Source organism: Pseudopodoces humilis, chromosome 16 (assembly GCF_049639895.1).
Source record: "Pseudopodoces humilis isolate 2021_Gansu_Grassland_sample_001 chromosome 16, ASM4963989v1, whole genome shotgun sequence".
Classification (NCBI taxonomy): domain Eukaryota; kingdom Metazoa; phylum Chordata; class Aves; order Passeriformes; family Paridae; genus Pseudopodoces; species Pseudopodoces humilis.
The window spans coordinates 5,417,126-5,442,546 of record NC_142215.1 but is presented as its reverse complement, the minus strand read 5'-3'; the positions used below and the strand labels follow the sequence as shown (position 1 = coordinate 5,442,546).

At 40.6% G+C, this 25,421-nt stretch overlaps 1 protein-coding gene across 4 annotated transcripts in view; it reads left to right on the top strand.

Moving 5' to 3' along the window:
* Positions 1-23,415, top strand: part of MCTP2 (multiple C2 and transmembrane domain containing 2) — a 117,659-nt gene extending 94,244 nt beyond the window's left edge. For all 4 annotated transcript variants that reach the window (XM_014251359.2, XM_088063114.1, XM_088063113.1 and 1 more), the window contains 6 exons: positions 510-632; positions 3,479-3,520; positions 13,580-13,689; positions 16,074-16,183; positions 18,496-18,593; positions 20,765-23,415. In XM_014251359.2, the coding sequence (XP_014106834.1) occupies positions 510-632; positions 3,479-3,520; positions 13,580-13,689; positions 16,074-16,183; positions 18,496-18,593; positions 20,765-20,833 (552 nt within the window). In that variant the 3' untranslated portion in view covers positions 20,834-23,415. The remainder of the gene's footprint in view (positions 1-509; positions 633-3,478; positions 3,521-13,579; positions 13,690-16,073; positions 16,184-18,495; positions 18,594-20,764) is intronic.
* The last annotated feature ends 2,006 nt before the right edge of the window (positions 23,416-25,421 follow it).

Below are 25,421 nucleotides of genomic sequence, written 5' to 3'. Positions count from 1 at the left end.
CCTGCAAGGTGACAGTCCTTTCTCTGTGCTGCTGGGCCAAGAATATAGGTGGATTGATGGTGAAGATGCATTTGCTGATCATCCCCTGTGGAGTGACAAGGGAGCTCCGTGGCTCCTGTTGCACAAGAGAAAAATGCTCTTCCCTAGCCTGGGAAAGATTTGCTGGCATTAGGGTTTGATCAAGTGGAGCAGGTTTACCTCTCCAAGTGCATCTGTTGTACTCCAGCACTAAGGACAAAAGGCTGGAGGGGTCCCAGGAAGGAGTGGAGAAAGCCTTTGGACTGACCTCATGCTCATGGCCTTCTCCTGCCCCAGGTTCAGGGGAGCAGAACCCAGCGAGCAGCAGCCTAATGAACTCACACAGAACAGAGGGAGCAGATTTCATTGCCAAAATAATTAATAATCTGAATGAGATTAGCAGAGATTCAAGGATGAATGTGCAGAGTGAAAATGACTGGCAGCCTTTGTTACATGTCTTTTTCTTTCAAAACTTGTATGTGTTCTCCCAGGTATTTGTGGTCACCGTCTGGACCGTGGAGCTGTACATGGTGCCCCTGGCTTTGCTGGTGCTCTTTGCATACAATTTCTCCCTCGTCACAACAGGGAAGGTCAATAATGCCCAGGATGCCCAGGCAAGTAGAATGGCAGTAAGATTTCTGTAGCCCCAGTTTGCCCCTGAGCAAAGTGTCTTGCGTCTGAATGGCATTTTGCTGTTGTGTAGCTAAACAGCACTTCTGTTTCAAAGTTGCTGAAAAGAAACCTCAATTATCTCAATTTTCATTATTCAATTAAAGCAATAAACCACTCAGAGTAGGAGAAGAAGATGAGAGTGTGTAGGAGGAAGATTTCACTTACTAAATAACTACAAACGTTTTTAAGTTGAATTAAGAAAGGTTTGCAAAGCAGCAAGTTCCTAAATGCCATTCCCCTCCTGCCATTACATTTTGCAACACACTAATGATTCATGTTTCACAGAAGAGGAAAGTCAATAGAATCCAAAAGAGAATGTCGTTCTTTTAAAGCTTGTCCTGTGATCTGAGGTCTTAAGAAGCTTTTATTCCTCCTTCCCACTCCCAGCTCTTGAAAGACAAATGTTTTTTTTCCCCCCAGAAATTTAGCCTTTGGTTTTTTTTACTTGGGAGAAAGAAAGTTTTAAATAGAGAAATAATCAAGAGTACAGAAGCTTTGAATACAGAAATAACCAAGTGTGAAAAAGTGCTACTGTTGGGATATGAAATGCTGTTTGATGTTGACCACTGTCTTTACTTCCATAGCAATGGTAATTAAAGCTAGAAAGGAGAGTAAGTTCATGAATGTCCATAATATTCTGTTTTAAAAAGTGAAAAAAATACAGTAATGAAATGGAAATCAAAGGATAGCTTCCTTCTAACTTTTGATGATTCCTTCTAACGAAGAGACAATTTTCATTGGTAGCCATGAAGAATATCTTCACCTGAATGAGTCAAGTAGATTTTACATAAAGGCTTAATATCCTAGAATTAAAAAAGTCAATGGCTGGTTTATTAGTTTTATTGTGAAAATTTGCTCCTAGTTTAGTTTTCATCCACTCTCAAGTGGAAATATTCTTAGAAAACAGGAGAAGTTGCATTATCCAGACCAGGGGAGGCTTAATTTGAAAACATGGTAAAAGAAATGCCTTTCCCCAGTTTCAGCCAAGTCCAGAATAATGCAGAAAGACACTGTGTGTCTTCAGTGATGACTTGATTTCATCAAGAAAAGCAGAACTTCCCATGTGGGAGAATCCCAGGCAAACACATGTTTTTGTTTTTAATACAAAAGGCAGTAAATAATAACAATAATAACTTATCCAGAAAAAAATACACAGAGAGTGCCTTCCATCCCCTTCTCTCATCCTGTGGTGAGTTTCTTGCATGTTCAGGTGAGGAGAGTCTCACATAAGACAGAAAAACTGAGCAGAGCATCATTTAGGTGGACACTGCAAAAAGGCTATTTCTAAAAATACAGCTAATTGTGGTAATACGAAAGAAAGGTCCATCAGGAATTTGGCTCTTTTCCTGTCACACATTCTGTAAGCAGTGCCATGCCATGAAATTCAGGGGTGCATTTTGCATAAGCAAAATCACACGTCTGCCAAAGTGCTTTGCAGGATTGGGATCATATGGAACAAGTAGTCAAGGTGCCTTTAATATTACCTGATTCCTTTTTTATGTGTGTCTATGATTCCAACCATCTGTAGGTCAAAAATAGACAATCAGGTGCTAGTCCCAGTCACATCTGTCCTGCAGATGAGAAAAGGTTTTCTACAAAATACCAATGCTTTTTACACAGTCATTTATTTATTTTTTGCTTCTTCAGGCCTTGGCTGGATATTCACTGCCTTTGGTTTTTGTGTGCCAGCACACACATTTTGTGTATACAGAGGAATGCAAGCAAGAGTCTTTGCAAAAGTGAACCTCAAATTCTGATTTCTGTGCTATAAAATGTGAATAACAGAATTAACCTTGTACTCCTGATCCACTTGCCAGGAGGCTAAATTCGTGAATATTAGTAAAATGCTTTATGTTTTACAGATGGGGAGCTTCTATAGAAATTTAAACCATGATCAGTGTTAATTCAGCTGTTCAGGGTATTCCAGAGGGCCAAAGAATAAATCTGGGTATCTGAACTCCCAGTACAACTGCTTTTCAGGGGAAAATTAGAAAACCCCAAAGAGAAACACCCAACCCCCTAAGAAACCCTAAATCCAAAACATCTTTTTATTGTGATTCTTCACATTCTTTGCATGTTTGCTGTATTTAAACTTGTAGTACACATATTCAAATGTAGATATTAAATAACCAAGAAAAAACCTGAAGGTCCCTGTTGAAGGCTCAGTTTATTAAATACCTGAATTGAAAGCCAAGTGCTCCTAATTCCAAGCCTTTGCCAAGTCTTTTGTTTTCTGTCCTACCTGTCAGCACAGAAGCTAAAAGGAGGAAATAATGCTGCATGGAAATCTGCCTGTGATTCTTTGTGAGATTGATTATGTTCATACTAATGTCTAAAGTCTGATGTTTCAGTAATGGCCCTAAAGGGAGGGAGCAGTCATTGTGGCAGTGGGGATGGAACAAGTTGAGTAGAGTCCTCAGCCTTGACGTACCAGTTGGTTCATTTGCAAGACTGAGAACAAAGCTGTTTACAGATAGTAAAAGTTGGCAATGTGTTTGAAAGCCTGTTGCCTTCAGATTACTGGACACAGCCACTAATGCTTTATTTAGACTTAAAATTTTTATAGGGTATTGCATGCGTTGTTCAGAATACCACAAAAAAGAAAGGTCCTTGAATATAAAGCACTGCTTTGGAAAGGAGAAAGTGGTGGGGTTTTTTAATGACTTTCAATAGAAGTGGGAGAAAATTGTATAGTGAAACGTTGTGGGAGTATCATAAGCTTTTTGAACATTGCCTATCACTAAAAAATAAGTGTTGTGTTTTGTAATGTGGACATCTGCTTCTGCAGGAGCTTATGGGTTTGGATGAAGATGAGGATGAAGATGACAAGGTAAGCGTATCTCTTGATTGTGTTGGCTAGAATCAGAGGGAAGGTGGGAGAACACAAACAAATAATCTCTCCATAAATCTTCAGTTATTATCTGTACTGACTGGGAAAACAGTTGTCTGCAGTTTGCTGCTTGTCAAGTTTGAAGGTAGGAAGGGGTTGGTTTGTGAAACACTGCACAGCGGTGGTACCTGGGCGAGACCTGAACCAGAACCAAGTGACTCTGAGCAGCCCCAGGCTGTGCCTGACCCTGTAGTGGGCACATGTTCATGTGTGTGCCCCTGCAGGGGTGTGTGTGGGTCAGGGAGCTGCAAAGATGCACACAAGGATGTACAGTCCCCCCTCACTGCTGGTTGGAGTGCTGGATGACGTTCCCTACTAATGGCTTTCCCCAAACCATTTGGCATTTCCACTTCAGTAGGCCAGAATTGGTGTGATTTGTGGAGGGCTGGTTAGAGTTTTCTCAACATTTCTCTCAGAGCCTGGGAAAAAAAACAGTTTTAGTTCAGCAGCTGAAATGTGGAAAGAACTGGAATTGGCAAGGCCTGGTTTTTATTTTATTGGAACATACTTACTCATTCTTCTCACTGTGAAAAATTCATTGGATTTTTTTCCAAGTTTATCAAACCGCAGTGACAAATGATAAAAGGATTAGAGGGCATGACATATGAAGAAAGATTAAGAGAACTTAATGTATACAGCTTGAAAAAACATAAGTAAGTGAAGGAGGATCTGATAATCTATAAATACTTTAAAGCTAAAAGGTGAGGAATTATTTAACGAGCAACAGCATGCAAAGGAACATTAGCTGTTAGGAAGAAAATGTTCATGAGGGGATGTGAAACTTTCAAATTGCATACTAAGTTAATAAGACTCTTCTTGAATATTCTATGTTTTAAAAATGCTACAGTGAAATTGTTGATCATTAAGAAGTAAATCAATAATGCAGCTAGCAAGTTCACCTTAACTCTTCTCAGTGACAGACCCTAGGATTGAAGCTCAGCAGACTAATTGATGGGAATAGTTATTTCAATTTAACTTGCTCTTCTGCTGTGGTTATATTTTAATGAGCAACCAGAAATCCGTCAAAGTTATAAAGTGAAGTTTAGGCAATCCAGCTGAATTACAGGTTTCTTGCAACACACAATAGTTGTTTAAATGTTCTCATTTATAATTTACTCTTCACATGGTAAAATGTGTCAACTGAATGGACCAATATCTGAAACTCATCAGAAGTTGCCAGATGAAAGTTGCATCTTTTTCAAAAGAATGCTGCATATCTGTAAAAGTAAATAATTTCTATTTAGTGGGTACCTGGTTCTGAACACCTGTATGTATTATTTGTGTGATGCCTAAAGGTGTATCTTATTCACTGGAAGAATCCCATTTACTTTTTTTCTATTTTAATAATCCTGTTTTTCCCTTACAAGTGCTGAGGTGGGAAAAGAGAAGTAAGAATGTATTAAATAGGTATCAAATCCTCTGTTTCCTGCGACATGCAATGGATTCATTGCTGCAATGCTAAAATATTCTAGGTTACATTTACCCTGCATTTAACTCCAGTGACTTTGGCTCTCTCTACAAATACAACTGGGTCATTTCAATATGGATTTAATGACTTTGGGTTTTTGCCTCCCCCCAAACAGCTTCACTGTCATTCCCTTTCTTGGTTTGCTCTTCTGAGTGTGCAGGTTTGGTTAAACTCCTGAGAGTCAGTGTGGAGCTGCTGCTGGTTTGGCCCTACCATTTTGTAATGGGAGCTGCCTCTCTCCATTTCTCCAGGACTCTCTGACACAGAGGGCTGGTAGCCCTGGCTAAAGCCTCTCACAGCAGACACCCTCAGCAGGCTTTCTCATGAGCACTTTACAATTCCAAAATTACAGTAATAATTCATAATTCATTCTAATTGTTAGGGGTCTATGGAATTCTCACACAGAATTGCCAGAAGAGACAATTTCCAGCCCCTGCATTTGTCCCATGTCCAGTGCTGTGCAGAATTGCCTTGATGTCTTTACTGTGCCTTGTGTGTAGCCCTGTGCAGTGATGGGCCATGCTTGCACTCTCATGACTTGCATCTTTAAGTACATTAAGTTATTCTAAGTCTCTTTTCCAAGTCTGAGGGTGGCCAGTGCTCTCTGGGGAGTGTAAGAAAAATGTAATTTTATGACACTATCTCATGGCAATGTCAACATTTAAACAGACAACTCTACTTTAAAAAGAAGTCTGTGTATTTTTTTTTCCTCCCTAATACAAGAGCTCCCAAAGTTGAAATCTGCTAGTTGGGTTGTGGTGTACGAGGTCACTGTTTCTGTTTCCTGTCATCCTGCTGTATCAAAATACTCACACACAGAGCCCTTCTGGGTTCTGCTGCCTGTTAGACATAACAGACCGTGCTTCTGGGAATTGTAACACACCCTCGAAGAGATGAACTGTTTACAAATTATAAATACACAGACACTTAGTTCAAAAACCCAAGAGCAGATTAACTCCCTCCACCTAGACTATCTGTCTTAAATGACAGCGCTTAATTGCCAGCTCCCCCTTCCTTTCCCCCTCTGCCCTCCTCACATACCAGCATGGAGGGCTGTAAAAGATAGCAGTGCTCTGTCCCTTTGGCACGAGCTCTTCAGTGGATAAATGCCTTCTCGGATTTGTGCCATCTTGGACACGGAGTTCAGCCTGTGTCCTGTCAGCTCTGGGGTCTGTCAGGCTGAGGAAGGATTGTTTTAAAATTGCATCACTGGAGCATCTTTGGTCTGCCAGTAAGAAGGTATAGACAAGCTGCATGCAACTCAGTTAAAGTTGTCTGGTTGTTGACCAGTTCTATTTCTTATTTTTTTTTCCGTTTCTGATAATAACTGTAGAGTTTCAAGAGCAGACATGTGAATTATTGTGTCATAGCACTTGACTGGAAAGAGCCTTGGAGTCTTCTCCATTGTCTGAATAAAAGTTTACATCTCCACAACAGATAAAACCTAATTCACTACTATTTTCAGGTCTGGTAACTGATTCAAAAGAAAATCAGAGACAAAACTGTATCAACAGCAATTCCTGTACAGGGTTTTTGTTGTTTTTTTGGGTTTTTTTTGGAGAGTTTCTGTCCTGTGCTGAGCCAGTGTAGTCCTGCTTGGCTAGTGCAATGTAACAGGGAAGAATCAAATGATACCGTGGCTTTAAGCCAAGTTATTTGGCAACTTCCAAGAAATGTTTAGTATCTCATGTATTGGGAAAAAAGCAGAAGTGGGAAAAAATCACCAAAGAATAAAAATTCAATGCCTTTAATGTAGGAAAATCTCTGTCAAATATAGGTACCAAAGATACACAAAGTTTTATGAACACAATTCAAAAAGACTTCAGCCGAACAAATTAAAGTCAAATTCATCCAGTAGCAAACAGCTGACATTTTCCATTTGAGTTAGATTCAGCATGTGGAAACCTTCCGTATGGATCTTATTTGTACGGGTGGATTACGATGAAAATTGCATTAATTTTCTCCGCAGTAAAGGTCAGTAATTGAAACATGAACCAAGAGTCTATTGTGTAAGATGCTATATCCCCATACTTAGGAAAGGTCATTCAAGACAATATCATCTCATTGTTTTCTTCCTTGGAAGTATAAATAATTTCATTAGTTTTTTTCTTCTTCTCTTCAATACAACCATTGCAATATAATATTTCAACATCCCCCATTAAGATTGCTGAAGAGAAATGATGGTAAGGACTTGAAAATGCCCCCTGATACATAGAGTATGTTCAGACTGGCAAGGAGCATCCATGTCCTCCACAAAATTATGGGCAAAAAGACCCAGTGCAGGGCTTGCTTTGGTTTTGCTTTGCTTCTTTCCTAGGAGCCTTCTTTGTGCAAGAAACTGGAAGTTAAATGGTCTCTTGTTAAATCTTGCACAGCAGAATTGTCTAGGGCTGTTCTTATCCATAAGCATCCCATAAATTGGCACAGTCCTTGTATCAGTGCCATGAGCCACCCATTTGTAGGTTTAGAGGTGATGGGGGAGAGGAGCTGAAAGGAAATTCTTGCAGGGGACTTTTAGATATCCTCACAAGGAAACCTTAGCAGCCCTATGGCACTCCAGAATTCTCCCTCTTAGACAGAATTACCTACCTAGATGTAGGTAAAAGTCAACACTGCGACTTCTCTAAATTTCTGGAAAAATATTAAGTAGCACTAGGCAGGTCATGGGACCAAGCACATGAGCCTCAGAGTGTTCTCATCCCTTAAAAATTCAAACTATTTAAAATGTTGTTAAATTTTATTTTGAATTGGCAAGATAGATGAATAGATCTCTTTCTCCTGTACCCCAAATTGCTGAAGATCATTACCTGGATCATAGATGATCCTGTAGTTTAAGTCTAAAATCCGTGTTATTGTTCTTAAGTCTCATGTGTTTCCAGGAGAAAACACTTATTTTGACAAAATTCGTTTTCTTTCCCTTTCTCTTTTTTAAATCAAAGATGACTGATGACTTTGTATCTCCATTCAGGATTGATTCTTGTTGCTTCTTAAGCATGTCTTCCTCACCTGAATTTTGTTTTATTCTATTGTGACTGCTGATATTGCTTGAAATCTTGTGGCAATACCAGTAGACTTTAGATTACTTTACACATCTATGAAAACGTGAGCAAGTACGGAAGATGCTTCTTAAGCCTCCTGCATTTCATGCCTGTGCATAGAGAAAGAAACTGAATTATGATTTAGGGTTTTCCACATAAGATTTTTCTTATGGGCTTGGCTTATGAGACTTCTGCTGGACCCCTGTGCATGGATGAAATTGATCTAATCTTATAGGCAGAGAAGGTGCAGGCATGGCTGAACAGGGCATGAAGTGGTCATTTCTGCCCTTCAGGGAGTGTTCCCCAGCCTGAGCTGTAGCATCATGTGCTGTTGCTTTCCAAATGTCTCCTTTTAAGACCGATGCTGCTCTCCTTCATACCAGTCTGAAGTGATTCTATTGGCTCTGGTGGAATTATTCCAGATTTCACACCTTTTTAACTGAGAGCATAAATTGACCTGTATGTGTTGCATTTCCTCTATTTGGTAATTATTTCAAGTACACTCAGATTCGCTAAATTTCCACAGGCAGGCACATTTGCAGCATGGTGTTAATAAACAAAAAGATCCCGTGATGCACAGTTTCAGGACTGCACGAGGCAGTTGCTCGGAGTTTGGCAGCCGTCCCCTCGGCGTGCCCATCCTCCTGGAAGAGCCGAGGAGCTCTCCTTGCAGCCTTTGCAGCACAGGGCAGGGCAGTGACTCAGCAAGGCGGATTGCTGGGCTCCTCTCAGCAGCCTTTGGCTCCCACCGAAGGCAGGAGCCAGTTCAAGGTTGCTGTGGTGACTGTTTGCAAAGCTCTGTCTGGAATTCATTTTAGCTACCAAGAGACTGTCTGTCACTCCATGGCTGCCACCTCCCACAAGAGCTTCATTCTGCTGCTAGACTGGAGCTGTTAGTGAAGTGTTCCCTGCAGACAATAGAGGCCAGTGGTCTGCTGTTTATACCAAATGAAATCCTTTTGGTTTCAGAACTTCTTCATGGACGAGTATTTTGTTGTTTGGATGTTGTTTGGCATAGGTTTTGCTGGACACCAGTAAGGCTGGAGTTTTGTAGTCCAACAAGTTGAAAATTAAATCCAACTTTGGCTAACTCTGCTTTTCTCTAAATAACTACAGCATGTTTTGTTGGATTTTTTTTTTTTAAAGCAGAATAATGGTGGAGCAAAAAGGAATGCATGCCTGAGCTATTTTCCTTTCTTTTCCCTTTCCAACAATCTTGTTTTGTTGCTAATACATTGAAGAATTAATAACTAGTACGTTAGATAAATCCTGGTAAAACATTGCCCTAATGTGCTTGTAGCAGCAGTAGCATAATGAGACAGCTACTGTAGGAAAGCTAATCCTGAAAGTTAGGCCAGCCCAGGGTTAGACAGACTAATTCTTCCAGTCCCTGAAGATATTCAGGATTTTCATTCCTGACTGAGCTGCCTGTATCCTGTTTTCTTCCTCCTTTTGCATTAATCAATATTTGTGTTTTCTCCTCCCCTTTTCCTCATCTTTGCCCCCAAGTGTTCCTCAGCTTTATATATTAAGTTTCCCTTGGCAGGCCAGAAATCTGCTGATGAATACCACTTGTTTGAAATTGCATGCAAGATATTTCTCTGCAAGTGTTTTCCATGAAATCCAAGTGAGCAAGTATTATGTAGAAGTTACCCATGGCTTCAAGCCTAACTTTTCGTTGTGTGCATATGATATTTGCAGTATACATCAGAAACACACTCAGAGAACAACAGCAAAAATTGTCTTTGCATTTGGAGCGTTGCTTGCTGGTTTGGATGTATCCAGAGGAAAAATATTTGAAGGATAGATTTAAAAAAATAGGAAACAGCTTTCTGTAAAGATGAAAGCTATTAATCATTGAAACAAATGATCAAAAGAAGTTAGGGGATCTCCACCATCCAAGCTTTGAATTCAGTAATGGATGCTTGGCTAGAGAAGAAGCACTAATGGGTGGCATTTGGCCTTTGTTCCAGAGCAGATGATTGAAGAATTTTGCCTTCAGTGTCTTCCCCCATAACTCAGGATTTTCCCTTGCAAGACCAGCTCTGGCTGTTGTAGCTCACCCATTGTGAATTGCTGTGTGAGTGCTGGGGACATCCTGTCCTGGCCTGCCCCATATTCCCACTCTTTTAAAGTCTTTAGCATTGGGAGCCCCTCCATGGTTGTGTGAAGGTTTCTTTTTGAGACCCCAAGTGTCTCAGAGCAGCATAAGTTCCTTCCAAGGGAGGGAGATCCCAGAGCTGTGGTAATTCTTTAAGTGTGTTTATATGTCCTGTTTAACTGTTACATATTTCAGAAACAGAAAAATCTAGGAGCATCTTCCAGTGCAGCAGAGATTCAGTATCATCATTTCTGAGTTGATGTATGTTAGCTGGAGACAAAAGACTTAATTTCTGAAATTGCTGGGTCTTGGTGACATGCTTAATCTTTTGTAAACCTCTTTCGTGGTTTTGTTCAGGCAATTAATGTAGAAATGAAGGTTTCCTAAATCAGGATATGCAAGGAAGATTTGAAGTAACACACTGATTATATAATTAATTCTCAGTTGTAAATTCATTTTGATGGAGTTAATTCTTTCCCAGAGGCTGAAGACTAGTTTTGGTCCACCCACAGTGCTGTAATCAGCTGAGAAATAAATGAGAAAAAGGCCTTGAATTAATGGAACTTATCACGACTGGTTTTAGGGAAATAATGCCAGAAACAGCCAGGACATTTCATTTTCAATTCATATTTGCTCAGAAGCAAAATCTTCTGAGCTGTGATCTTAAACTATCGGTATCCAAATCCAGTTTTCAAGCAGTATAATACATTGAGTCCAGAAGAAATCAGAAAGGAATGATACCTGAGGAGGATGGAGAAGGATTGTGTGGGTGGTGGGGCCTTGCATAGATGAGGAAGTGTGTTTAGTGGAAGATGCATTTTGGGTTCTTTTTTTACATTTTCCACGAACATGGTAGTGTTCAAATCTAGCTTTCTCCGTGATAGTTTTCCATTTTCTAATAAATAGGGTCCAGTGACTGTCACCCTGATGGACCCTTACTGCTTCTGACAGGGTTTGGTGAGGTGCTGGCTTCACAAAGCATAAACAACGCTCCAAAACTTAAATAATTTGGAAAATCCCATTTGTTGTACTTCATTTGTCTGCTTCTCTGTTGCTTAACCAGTGACCCAATAATCCTGTCCATGTGTTTAGACTGCAGGTTTCCAGAACAAAACAGCAATAACAAAGAAATGACGTTGACAAATTCCCGGGATTTTCAAACTATTATGCACACAGTGCATACTGCAGGGACAGTTGCAGCCTGTTTTTCTCTCAAAAAACTGATTTTATTTACAAGGCTTTCTAATCCCAGTTTGTCTTTGCCCTTACATTGGTTGGCAATATTTTGCACCAGAAACTGAAGGCACTGTTGTCTGGGGGTGATTTTAGCATGTAGCCAGGTGAGCATGGGCGTGCAGTTGTCATAACTTTAGGGACTGGCAGTTTCTGGTTTATTTTCTGGCTCTGCCTTGTGGCTGCAGCAGGAGTTGTGTTGTGTTGTGTTGGTTAAACTGTGCTATCACCACATCCCTGAGCTCCATCGAGGACGTGTAAATGAAGTCAGCATGATGCAGACTGAGCTGGCAGATGATCTGCCTTGCAGCTCTGGGCAGCAAGAGTAGGCTTGCCCTGCAATATCACTTTATTTAAGTGATTTTTCTTTACCCCTCTGCCTGAATTTGGACAGAATGAAATTCCCACTGTCTGGTTTTCCATGAGCTGCTCCCCAACTTCTGCTTCCAAATTTGGTGGAAAAAAAGCCAGACATGGTTAAAGGACTGTTGTACCATTCCAGTGAGGAAATAGTTAAATATAATTTCAATGTGTCATTTACATTTGAGCCTAACGAGATTATAACTGGAGCTGTGTGAAAATGACTTTTTGGTGCTATTTTCACATAAACTGACTATTTATTTATTTATTTTGTTCTGGGGTTATTTCACACCCCAAGGGTTTCATTTTTGTTGGTTGTTTTATTAATGTAAAAATACTCATTTTCACACCCAAATGTGTGATTATTTAAAATGCTGCTTCTATTCATTGTGCACTGACTTGCAACCTAAAGGCAAATATTCAAATGTCTGGAGCTTGATAACTCCATGGTGGTTTTGGCTGGCTTTTTTAAACTCAGAAATTACTGGGGAGAGAAATGGGCAGTGAGTAATTCAAAGTGGTATAAGGGCAGCATTCCCATGCCCGCCTCTCAGCATCCAAGGATGGGTCACAGATTATTCCTGCACCCTCTGTAGAGTGGTGCCCTGTCTCAGCCCCATACAGACACTCTCCCAGCACGACAGTGCCAAAATGCTGGAGCAAGAGCCCTCACCTCTGCAGCCCTGTGTGATTTTAGATAGCCTCTGACCCTTTCCTGCATGGAGGAATAATGTGGATGACAACACAGAGGCAGGATTGCAGCAGTGTTGATGCAAAAATCTCTGTCCCTTGCTCATTCCCACCCACCCTTTCCTCTACCTTGACTGGTGTGGGCCACAGAGAGCAGGGATACAAAATGCCATCGTCTCCCCTCTCTGGGAACAGATTGGTTAAAACACAGCTTAAAATGTTTTGTTGGGCTTTTTATTGTTGTTTTATTTTTTTTTCTGAATTGGACTGATTTTTAAGTGTCTAAATGTGATGTAAAATCAGTGTCCAGGGCTCTGCATTTTGTAATAAGTGAATGTTTTGCTGATTTCTTGCTAGAATATCTGCAACCATGCCAATTTGCATGCCTGTATGTGTGTTAGATTGCTGGCAAAGAAATGCTGAATGCTGATAATTGTATACTGGTTTTCAAGCCTGATTTAAGTAATTTTGATTTTTAATTCATTCTGTGCTTCCTTTTTATTTCTGCACATGTGTAGTAATGTCCTGTAATGTTGTTGCCTAAAATAAGCAGTAAGAAATGAAGTTGAGATGGCCGCTGTAAAGGGAAAATGACATTTTTTCCTTTGATCCTTTTTTTTTTCCCCAGTAAAAGAATGAGTCTCTGTATACTGAATGCTCAAAAAATATTGCATTCACCGTCTTGCTGCTAATTTATATACACAAACCAGCGTGGTTGTGGGGAGCCTACAAAGCTCAGAAAAGTGATATTTAGAAGTTCTGGACAAGAATAATTTTGTTCTTGAGGAGCACTGAGCAGCCAGCGCTTCACACCAGGGGTGCTCAGCACCTCTTGTGCTTTAGCATCCAGTTGTGGGAAATCCTGATTGAGATCCTGCAGTCATGTTAGAAGATGAAGAAAACTCTGCCCATGTGTTGAGGAGAAGGAAGAGAATACAAGGATCTAACAAATAATGTTAGTTCTGTGTGATGTTTGTTCTGTCCTTCCTTCATGGAAATACTTGAGGTCATGGATGGATCAGCAGTGCTGGAAATCTTAGTTTCACCAAAGTCTGTGAACACTCTAGCAAATTATTAAAAGTTTTGGTTTTCTGGTTTCTTTTGATTAGGAGTCTGAGAAAAAGGGGCTAATTGAGAGAATCCACATGGTCCAAGAGATCATCATAGCTGTTCAGAGCATCCTGGAAGAAATAGCATCATTTGGAGAGAGAATTAAAAAGTAAGTAATAAATAATAATAAATATAAATAAATAAATAATAAATATAATAAATAATAATAAATTTTTCTTGCTTGACCATGATTTGAACTGAGTCAGAACCAGGACAATCAATGTGGAGTAATTGTCTTGCTCCAAAAATGGCTGCAAGGTGCAGCAAGATAAACTGTCCAGTCCCACCACTGCTTCTTCTCTTTCAGTCTTTTTATTCCAAAAAACCTTTGCAGAGCACAGAGAAGAGGAGAAGCAGTGTTCTTTACTGATGTACCTTTCATATTTTCCTGAATTCCTGGTCTTGCTTGTTTCTGATGGGGTGGGGAGTCATGGATGGCAGATCCTGCTTGAAGATGTGGGGCACAGAAGCCTCAGGCATTTCGGTCTCATCACAGAAAGTGGGTACTGATGGTCAGTGTTGCCTTTCCCACGCCCTCCCCATGCTGACCTGGCTGTGGGGGTTATCAGTCACTTGTGTCCCTGGCCAACACATTGATCTTCTCCTGTCTTTACCATTTTGAGCTGTCTGCTTCCTGCTGGTGCCACCAGGAAGCCCAAAGGGGGTTTTCAGGGTCTCATGGCAAGGGGGGAGGCACAGAGGGTATTCCTGACCTTACAAAGGAGGGAGGTGAAGAGCCTAAAAAAAAATCAAAAAAAATCCCCCACACAAACCTTTTATAACTCAGTCTTTATTGGAGCTTAATTGATCCATATTGTTGTCTGTTTTGAACACAAAGTGATGGTTTGTGACCGAGCCTCACTTTAATGAGGAGCTGGGTTCAAGCTAAAAATACAGCAACCACATGTGCTGTGGTGCCACTCCAGACACCCCAGCTGGGGTGGAAGTGGCCCAAAGATGTATTCCAGTCCATGAACAGGGCACTGTTCTGCCCAGCTGCATGGCAGGAAGGCTCAAAGCACTTAAACACTATTAATTCTTGTACTCATTTTGGCAACAATGGTCTTAAAGAACACGTTGGGTATTAATGTGGATGCCCGATGTAATTTCAGAAGAATTCTGTTGTAGCTCGGCAGTGATGTGCCATTAAAAAATTACTATCAAAGTTTTTTTTGTAAGTGACAGACTGAATTGTGCTACAGTTTCCGTCTGTCACTCCAGTTACACAATCATAGGGAGTTTTCATAGTTTAACTCAATTGAGCTGTTTTGCTTTTTTTTTTTTTTTTTTGCTTTAACTTAAGCTACATTGATTGATAATGATGGGTCCTCTCCCACCTATTTTTACTTAATATTTAATACGTCTATTGAAGCTTAAATGTAATTCTTGAAGCGTCCTATTAATTTTATCTGTCAAGGGAAGTTTGTCTTATTTTATAGCCTGAGAAGTGGTCCAGATTCATTCTCTCTTCTTCCTACTCCCCATCATAGTGGTATGATGAAGTTAGCAGGCAGATTGTGTGAAACAGAGATGCCCAGATCCATAAATCCACCTGTGGGCTAGTGGGCATCCTTGTAGTCCAGGTATCTCAATATTTGGTGCAGGGCATAGGGTTATGTCTTACAAGGGCACAGGGGGACAAAATAATATTTCAAAGATGTGTTAGCAGTGGCTTCTCACCTTCAGTCCATCATTGACTTGCAGATGAGAGGTCTGAGCGAAATAAAATCCTGTTTTTCACTACAATGTGGCCAAAGTCTGAAATGCTGTAGTAACTGAGCCTTTCAAGAATGCTCCTCTAGGAAAAAATCTGATGTGGATTGTTAGAATGCAGAAGCTTGGGCTGCTCCTGGTTTATTACAGCTTATCCAAGCCAGCTTCCCTCCTATAGTCAGTACAGTAAAGCATTGCTGAAAATGTAAAGATATAGAAGAAAATGTATATATACATAGATTTATATAGAATATGATGGCTCTAATGTTGTACACAGAAATTACTCAAACTGCTCTTTCACAGTTTGGTATCATAATTAATCCAATGCAAGTTATTTGTTGGGGTTGACTTTGGCTACCTGCCACACCTGGGCTGGACACACATCTCGTGTTATCTCCACTGTGGCCCAGTGGAGCTGGCTCAGCCCTGTCTCCAGATCAGATAATCTGCTCATGAATAATGGAGAGCAGAGATGTGTAACAAGTGCGACACACAGAAGAAACCAAAACAACTCCCTTACACACCTAACAACTTCACTGAGCTCCCCAGGGCTCCTCTTCTCCTTCCTTATCACAACATCTGCCTCTCAGATATCTCCCTTAATCCATTATAACATCCAGATGGAGGAATCTGCTTATCCACCTTCCAAAGGGTCTGCAATTTATAGCATATCTGACTGCACTGAGCACTGAAAGAGGTCATTAAATTATTATTGGGTAGCAGAGCACAAACAATGTCCAAGAACAGAAATGTTGAGAGGGTTGTGTTTTTTCCTTACAGCACATTCAACTGGACCGTGCCTTTCCTCTCTGTCCTGGCCTGCTTGGTCCTGGCAGCAGCAACAGTTATTTTGTATTTTATACCACTGAGGTACATTGTTTTAATCTGGGGTAAGTACTCCACAGTGTCTCATTTGTATGAGATAAATACAATATATGTCTTCAGAGTGAAATCAAACAAGCTTTAAACGACCTGTTACACAGACAAACAAGTGCTGTTGCTTAGAGGTGAATAAAGATGTTATGAACTTCTTAAAATTACCATTTCTCCCCTCGGGTTATCCGATAATTTGCTTTTCTTAGGGTTCTTTATAAGTTTCCAACAGCACCACAAGAAGAGCATTAGCCTAGATAAGCTACTTTCAATGTTATTCTTCTTCTGCAGGAAAGTAATTAGCTTCCTGGTGCTGGAGCCCTCCAGCTGGGAAATGGTAGGAAGTGGACAAGATGTGTTTTCAGAGCTGGACCATGTAGATTTGGACCCTGGGAACCTTTTGGATCTGAGTATCCTGGCAGCCAGGACAGGCTGTGCCCAGTGGGACACACTGAGCATCTCCTTTTGTCATGGGTCAGAAACTATTTGAAGATACATAATGAATTAAAAGAGGAGCTTTTAGAAAGTAAAACTTTCCTGGTGGTGTTGTGAAGAAATGTGGGATCATCTTTCACAGGAGATGGCATTCCAGGGCATAGGACTAGGGGGAATGGCTTTAAATGGAAAGAGGGCAGGTATAGATTAGAAATGAGGATGAAATTCTTCACTGAGAGGGTGAGGAGGCCCTGGCACAGGGTGCACAGAGAAGCTGTGGCTGCCCCATCCCTGGAAGTATCCAAGGCCAAGTTGGACAGGGCTTGGAACAACCTGGCCTAGTGGAAGGTGTCCTGCCTGTGGCAGGGGGTTGGATTGAGATGGTTTTTAAGGCACCTTCCAACCCATACAATTCTATGATTCCAGCTGCTGAAGACTTTCTGCATCTCCAGATGACCTCCTGCCTTATTTAGGGTGCTAACTTTTATCTCAGCCTTGAGGTAGAAAGGTGTGGAGAGCACAGTGCAGGTAAATCCTCCCTGACCTGCAGATGCTCAGTCCTGATGTGGCTCTGAGTTGTAGGGACCCCCATCACCCCTGGGGCTGAGCCATCTGCTGCTGCCTTGGATATAGAAAAGGGAGGGAATGAGAAGGTGGCATTAAAAAAAAAAGCCATTCTTGGGCAACTGCAACAAAGAACTAAAGGATTAAATCAAACAAAAAGAAAGGGCAAAAGGAAAGGGGAGAAATTGCTGGGAGTAAAAAGTTCAGTAACAAAATATTGTTGTTCTTGTATGGAAGACATGGTGAGTACATGAAAACTATACATCCGTTCAACATCATCTAGAGTGACAGGGCCTTCAAATATGATACATGTTAAACAACTACCCTGTGGCAAGTCCTCAAAAGACCTTATGGTATTTTCTGTTTTTTAAAAATCAGGTACACAGAAAATTGTGTTGTCATTTTGCTACAAGTATATGGCTTAAAAGCTGAATCTCAGATGTGAAGCAGGTACATTTCAGGGAGAGGAGAAGGCTGGAGTATTTGAAATCACTTTCAGGGAAACCACTATGAGATTTTGGACAGGGGCATGATGGAATTGAATGCTGTATTATGATCCTGAGAGGCAACCAACATTTGAATTTTTTGCTATTCTTTAAAATGGGTTAGGTGATTTTCTTCACCTGGAAGACCTTAAGAGAGGCAAGAGAAGACCTTATGAACTTCACAGTAGTATTACACTCCCATGGATCTTCTGTCCAGACTAGGGACCACCTCTGCCAACTGAAGCTTAACTAAGTCCATGGAGATGCTATTGCTGCAGTTAATAAGCCTAATTATTCACACAAAAGTCAAACTGAAGTAAACCTTGTGATAAGGTTTTACAGTGTCCCACAGCATCATGATATGGGCAGTTTGGCAAATGTGGCTCTGCAAAAAGGGGATAAGCCATGAGGGATGGGGAAGGGAAGCTTTCATTTTCTGAAGATGGGAGGAAAAAAAAACCTTTTTTCCAATTATTTTCAGAGCCTTCCAGTTGGTCACATAGGGTAGCAGATTTGGTTTTCAATGTTTGTATTCTCCCTGTAGTATCCCCCAGAAAGAATTCATGCTGCAATAGCTTTTCTCCACATTGTTGGCAACACATGATCCTGAAAGTAGAGAAATACCTTTATCAATAATGTCCTCTACTTCCTCCAGGAAGCACTTGTGAGTGATTCCACGTGACAGGGAACATGTGTATGGCTTCAAGTCTGAGGCACTGTTTTCACACTAATTTTTACTTGTGAATTCCCTTTCCCTTTTTCACCTTGCCTGAACAAATTCAGAGGGAGGGAGGAGAAAAGGGCTGTATTATTTTGTTTGCCTTTATTTTTTTTTTTTATCCTAGGCATAAATAAATTTACTAAGAAGCTTAGAAATCCCTATGCCATCGACAATAATGAGCTACTAGATTTCCTCTCCAGGGTACCATCTGATGTTCAAAAGGTAAGTAATGAATGGCCACAGCCAACAGAGGCAGGGAGTGACACAGAGAGCGGCTGGGTGCTCCCTTTGGGAATACAATGCCAAAGACTTTTGAATAACAGAGATAAGGAATCTGGGGAAAATCCACAAAGGTAGGGGGAGAGAGTGTTAGAAGAGAGGGGAGCCAAAATCCTTTGTCAGAAGGATAAAATGATTGCAGAAAAATTATCCTGAAAAGACCTACTTAAAAATGATCTGGAAAATCACTCAGCGTGGTTACTGAGCTGTGGTTTTCGTCACCTTTCTGCTCCGGTATTTGTACAGAGGGAGGAGAAAAATGGTCTCTTTGATAGAGATAACCATCCAAAAGGATTTGCTGAATTCTCCTTTTTCTCAAGATAGGGGGAATTATTTCTGTGACATTGTGCTTGAGCTCCAGGCCTCCTTTGGACAATGCCCTGCTCATCTTTTCCTTTAAAGAAAACCCTGAAATGTGTATAAAATACTCTACAGTTGATCAGATAAATCTTCTACCATTATGGAATTATAAGTTTTAATCAAGCCAGAATCCTCCCTCAGTTTCAGTCAAGTCTTGTCTCTTCTCCCATTTCTTTGAAATAACAACATTGTCTTCAGCAATCTCACCTATCTTCCTGGAAATTATTTGAACAATAAATCCTTTAGAATGTCAAGATCTGTTTATTTCTCTTGGAGGAGGGAAAATAGTCTTGCTGGGTAATGAAGCCACACAATATAAAGGATTCTTTCTTTTGTTTTAACTAGCTGGAATCTGTGTCCCCAGGCCCTGATCCTGATGCCCAGGATCCGTCTGACATTGTACCTTTCTCTGTGAATTGTGGCACTTTCCCTGTGAGGTGCTGCTCACTGGGAATAAGGGAATTACAATCTCACCTGTAGTGACTTCATGCTGTTAGAGACAGAAACTGAATTGCTCACATGCAGTGTTGAGGCATCTGGTAGAAGCAGGGTTGGAAAAAGCTTCTGGTGACATTTATCTCAGGAGGCCACCAGACTGGCTGGCTGGAAAGAAATCCCACCGTGGACTGGTGGGAGGAAAAAGGCTAAACAGGAACAATCATAGAACCATTAAACTTCAGTGTATTTTTATTTGTTGTCATTGCTCTTGTAGAGGCCACTGGATTTGCAGTGATGGTTTGCATATGCCCTTTAAGTGTTTATGTTTAAAGATAAGCTGCTTTTCTATTTATGCTTTATTTAACATTTACACTTACAACATTTCCTTGAGTGGTTTCTATCATATTGGGATCCTTTGAGCTCTCCAAGGAGAATGATCACTGTTTTCTATGGGAGGAATGATAGGAGTTCCTTGGATGGGACAAACCTTGGAGTTTTCCACTAGTGCTGAAAATGGTGATAGCCACACACAGTCATCCATGGAAGCTCCAAAGCCTCTCCATGTTCTTTGTTTTGTGTGCTATCAGTGCATCGGCATTTCACTGGGCTGCTGCAGTGAGCTGGAAATTACTCCTGTCTGCACAGTACCCATTTACAACCACATGTGTTGGACAAAGACAGAGAAGGAGTGAAAAAGATGGTGTGCTCAGCCCAATTTCCCCCATGGTTTCAGTGGGAATACTTTTGTCTCACACAACAGACAATTTTGAGATTACACCATCCTTGACAGTTTACCACACGTGTTTTAATAATTATATTGTGTATGAATTTGTTTGAAAGGTGGAGGTAGCTTTGTCCAGGTTCTATCTGGGACAATACTTTCCTTTTTTGAAATTATTAAGTGTTTCAGCATCCCAGGTCTGTGTATGGTTGAGACAACTGTCATCTTATTGTCTATTGGGATCCACTTGAATTGAGACTCCTGAGAGAAGTTTATTAAACTAATAGGTTAATGCCAGAAAGATAAGAAAAACAACTCCCAAACCAAAACAAACCCAAAAGATTGCTGAAATCAGGTAGAACCCCATGTATCTCATTAGAAAAATCTGCTTTTAATATTTTTGTTTCAAGAAATGATGCATGACTTCTCAAATCCTTCCTGCAATTAATCCCCCATGTTCCTGTGTTTAGAAAATGATTCATTACTTTTGAACCTTCCTTAGTTTCCCTGGGTTTGTCCTGGGGGAGCCATTAACACACACTGTAGTGAGCTAGAGTTACCTAAGTGCAGACGTCATGCCTGTTTGTTTTCACAGGTGCAGCACGCTGAATTGAAACCATCCAGCAGCTCCAGCCCCATCAGGAAGAAGCGGAGCGCGCTATAGGATGCGGCGGGGTTTGGGAATGCAGCGCCTCCCTCCCTGCACACGCGTGCACACACAGCATCCCTCCCCTCCTTCTTGCTTCAGAACAACTCTAGAGTCACTGCCACAGACTTTCTCTTTCTTGGAAGATGTGGTTTCTGATAAACACCTATCTTGGGTTTGTTTTCTGGGTTGTCTTTTTTGGCATGGCATCCCAAAAAAGAGCAAGGTGAAACATGAATTAGTTTGTGGGATGTGGAGGAGAATGGGAGAGGATGGTGCAACTGCACCTTTTATTTTTCTTTTTTTTTTTTCCCCCTTTGATTGCAGAGACAAGGCTGGATGTGGCAGCACTCCCTGTGTTATGTAGGAAGAGATAATTCTGCTTAGTGTACCAGATCAGCTGAGCTGATGTGAGGAGATGCTCTGAACCAGTTTTTAACATATCCAACAGATTTACATTAAGATATGAAAGCTATTCTTTTCTGAGTTAAATCACTGTGCCTAGAAAGGTTTAAGCTCTGAATTAACGAGTCTTTGATACCCATCTTCTGTTCAAGCAGTGTACATTTTAAAAAGTTTTTTATCATAATTAGCAGAAAGAGCTAGGAGCTCCAACAGTATCTCAATATTTCATCCAGCACTTGTGGGTTTTTCTTTTTCCTTTTTTTTTTTTCCTTTTTTTTTTTAAAGCCCAGACTGTGGTTAACTCTTTGTATACTGGAATCATCAGAGATCCATTGCTGGCAATGGATGCATGAAAACCTTATGCCATGAAAGGATTAAGAGAAAAGGCTAACTCAGTGACCTGAAAAGACTCTGTTGGCTTGCCTTTTATAATTCCATCTCATCAGATATCTTCAGCATAGCTGTTGTTTTCCTGTCTAAATCCAGAGGGGTCAACACTACAGATCCAAGAGGGAAAAAAAACAAAACACTTCATAGCCTTAAAGAAACAAGTGCTTGTGCAGAAAGAGAGCATGTGCCCAAAGAAGTGGTTGTGCAATAGTGTGCAGGCTTTGGTCCACCACTGATGTCTTCTTGCAGTCTTTCCTGGTGGTTCACAAGGAGAGGACCCAAAAGTGAAGTCAAGTGGAAACAACAAGGGAAAGACAGAAGAAAGGACCCCATTTTGTGTTCTGTGGAGAATGTGATTTCTTGCTTGCTTACCAATCTTTTAGCAGTTGTGCATTTGCTTTATGTATTTCAGAAAACCAGCATTAGTCAGGTTGTTTGGCTGGGGAAACTAAAACACAAAATCGTGTGTAAAACCTGCTTAATTTTGGTGATACTGCAGCCCTCGGTCCTTTAGGTGCTGTGGGAGATTTTGGGAGTGACTTGTCACCACAAGCCTTTGGTAGTATGAGGGCTGGAGTTGTTGCTTATGATTCTCAGGCAGGGATTACCACCAGCATTCCCTGGGGTAGTTGACAGTACAAAGAAATACAGAAATCCTGAGAGAAAGGATTCTTTTGGGGAAAAAAAAAAAAGGCTCTGAAAGTCATCTTATAAAAGGTAAAATGGTTAAAACCTCGCTTATGGATTGGTGATCCAGATGGAGTTGTGTGTAGTTCTGTAGCAGTCTTGGGGGCCTGTTCCAAGAATCTGAAGAAGGAAAACTAACAGCAGACTATCTTCCACGGGATTATTAGCCAGATTCAGTAGTTTTTCATAAGTTCTTTTTTCAAAGTCCCACTGTGCCTTTGAATAAAGACAGGCACATTTTCATATACTTGATTGGCTAAAGAATGTATTTTGCTCATGCAAAGCTGTGTGTAGCTGCAAATGGAAGGACTGAGGAAAGATTATCCTGGTTTAAAAAGCCACAAAAATGCCTCTTTGTTTGCACGTGTGCTTGTGTACCCATGCATATACAGAGTTGTGTATAAAGAGTACATATATAATGTATTTATAGGCGAGTGTGTGGGGGAAAATGGGTGAGTATACAGATTTAAAAACCTTGAAAATGTTTTTGAAAAATGCCAAAGATTCTAAAGCTTATCATCTCGCGTCTGTTCTTCTTCATTTTGTATCTTTCCCGGCATGTCTCTCTGGCTGAGCCAGATCTCTGCATGATTTGATTTACTTCAACTTAATGAAGCTGGTTGGAAAGAGCCTTGTAGAAATTACAAAATCTCCAGTAAATCTCCTTCTTGTACATACAATAGATGTCCACGGAACCCTTTTGTTAAACCAGTTTCTCAATCTTCTCTGTAAACAATGCCTCATTGTCTCGCTTCAAACTATCATCTGGTTTATCATACTGTAATCTTGTCATTTTTTAAGGACCAAAGTCAGGCATATTTAAGCAGGCGTGTGGGATCTGATCGTTGATTTGAGTGGAAACATTAAACTGCAGGAAAAACTGTTTATTTATTCAGAAATTTGGATTGATTCTTTACTAGTTTGGGGGGTTTTTCTTTAGGTTTTTCCACGTGGAACTGATTTCTATTCAGGAGATGGGGTGTTATCTTTTTCTTAATTTTTTTTTCATTGGTGTAGATATCTTGGGTTTCAGAATAATTTGTGTTAATTGTTATGCTGGATGACACTGGAGACATACCAAATGAAGGGGTTTGGATGGTCCAGTACCTATATATGTTGTGATGAGCTCTTTGTTTTGATAAATGCTGTTTGAAATGCAATAAACATTTGAGGTTAAACTGATGCTTTTAATTTGTCTGGATTAGGAAATATGTTTCACATTCTTTGCAAAATGCTGTGCTATAACATTTAGTATCTGACTAGGTAAGCAAGGACATCCGTGGGCAGTTCAGTGTAACAATTCACACTGGAGTTTGCTTGGAGTAAGGAGTGTAAGTGCATCTCCTGCTGCAGCAGGAAATGAGGTAAAGCCTCATCTCACCTGCCTACAGCTCTATATTGGGATTTACTAGGCTCTACTTAAAGGAAAGGAGGATTATGTGTACTTACTGCACAGTCCACTTATCAAACTCTAAATTCAGATTTGTCATGAAATTCTAAAAGCAAGACTATCTCTCTGTGTCCATTTCCCCATGCAAATTATCAGTTTTTACATTTTTAATGTATTCAATGTATAGCATAGAAATTAAAAACTTAGCTTTTTACTTCAAGGTACTTGTTTCAGGGCATTTGATGTCTAAAGTCTCTGGGACCAGAAGCCATTCAGAAGTTCCAGTCTAACTTTGGGTCTTTTGGATTGTAGAATCGTGGAGATACAGGAATGTGAAGCATGTCCACTGACTGTACAGTGTATAAATAACGGGGTTTGACGTGTATGTGCAAATGCAATATTTACTCACATTTGCCCAAACATAAGGTGGTGCTTGAAGGTTTGATTTTTTTTGAATATTCATGAATAGGACTGAGGACCTGGCTTCTCTATGGATCATTGTTAGTAAAAGTCAATCACTGAAACACAGCTTGTGGGAAGCAAGCAAATAACTGAGTAAAGCACAGCAGGAAATGCCACACACCTTTCCTTTTTCTCTGCTTGAAAATCTCTGATTTTAACCTTCAGCCACAGCTCTGCTTCCCCCTCAGTCACCTCCTGAGCCACCCACAAAGCAGAGGAGAGCCCAGGCTTTGTCCTGCTGCCCAGGGATCCCACTGGATCAGCACCCAGCACCCCTGTGCATGGGAAAGGGAAGCTGCTTGTCCCCTAGAAATTAAACTGGCTGTTGCTAATTCCCTGCCTAGGGTAAGAGTACAACAGCTCCCTGAACTGGGCTGTCCCACTAGAAAACAGAGGCTTGCCATTTAATTTCCTGTGCTCTATATGGGGCTACATTTTTTATATTTTTAATTTGGAGGGCCTGATTCTGCAGGTGTTACCACAAATGGAACTGGAATTATTTTCCCATCAGACCAGTAGGTTCACACCAGCAAGGAATTCGGTTTCTTTGATACCTTAATTAAAAAATTGACAAAATGCATTCTAAACAAACCTTAACCTTTAGATTTTCCATCCTTTAACTAAGCTGATGGACTGTTTTGGAAATGTTAGCTTTGGCTTTGGAGACTATGGAATGTGTTACTAGTGAATCCTGTTCCGATTTTAATATTGTGTGTTGTTTTATCTGTAAAGCTCCATGTGTCAGGGCCCTGGTGCATCTATCCCTGTAAATCTCACAGAGGTTTGATAAGTATATCTGCTCCTCTGCATCCTAAGAATTACCAACTCAGAAGGAAGCTGAGATACTCCAAATTATTGTTGGTTTGTTCCAGATGGAGTGTTTTAATCATTCTCAAACTTGGGTAAATTAAGGTGAAATATGATTTTGGGACAAAGTACCTGCCTGAGAGTTTGTCAGAGGGGAAGGCCCTCAGTAGTAATTGGGTAATTCAAGGAAAATGTGAGAAAAGGATATATTTATGATTAATGTTAATATTCACCAGCCTTTAGAAAAAGTGTTGGGAAAAAAAAAGTCTCTTGACATTACAGCATTTTAAATCTACTTTTCTCTGTGATGCTTTGACTGAAAACAACACAGCATTTCAAGAGAATTTAGAGGCTCATTTAGTTTTGCATGAAAGTCGTGCTCATCTGACATAAATCATGAAACTGAGCATGGGGAAGCAGGAGATGGCATCCAGGTCTCAGTGTTTGCAACAGCACCAGCACCTG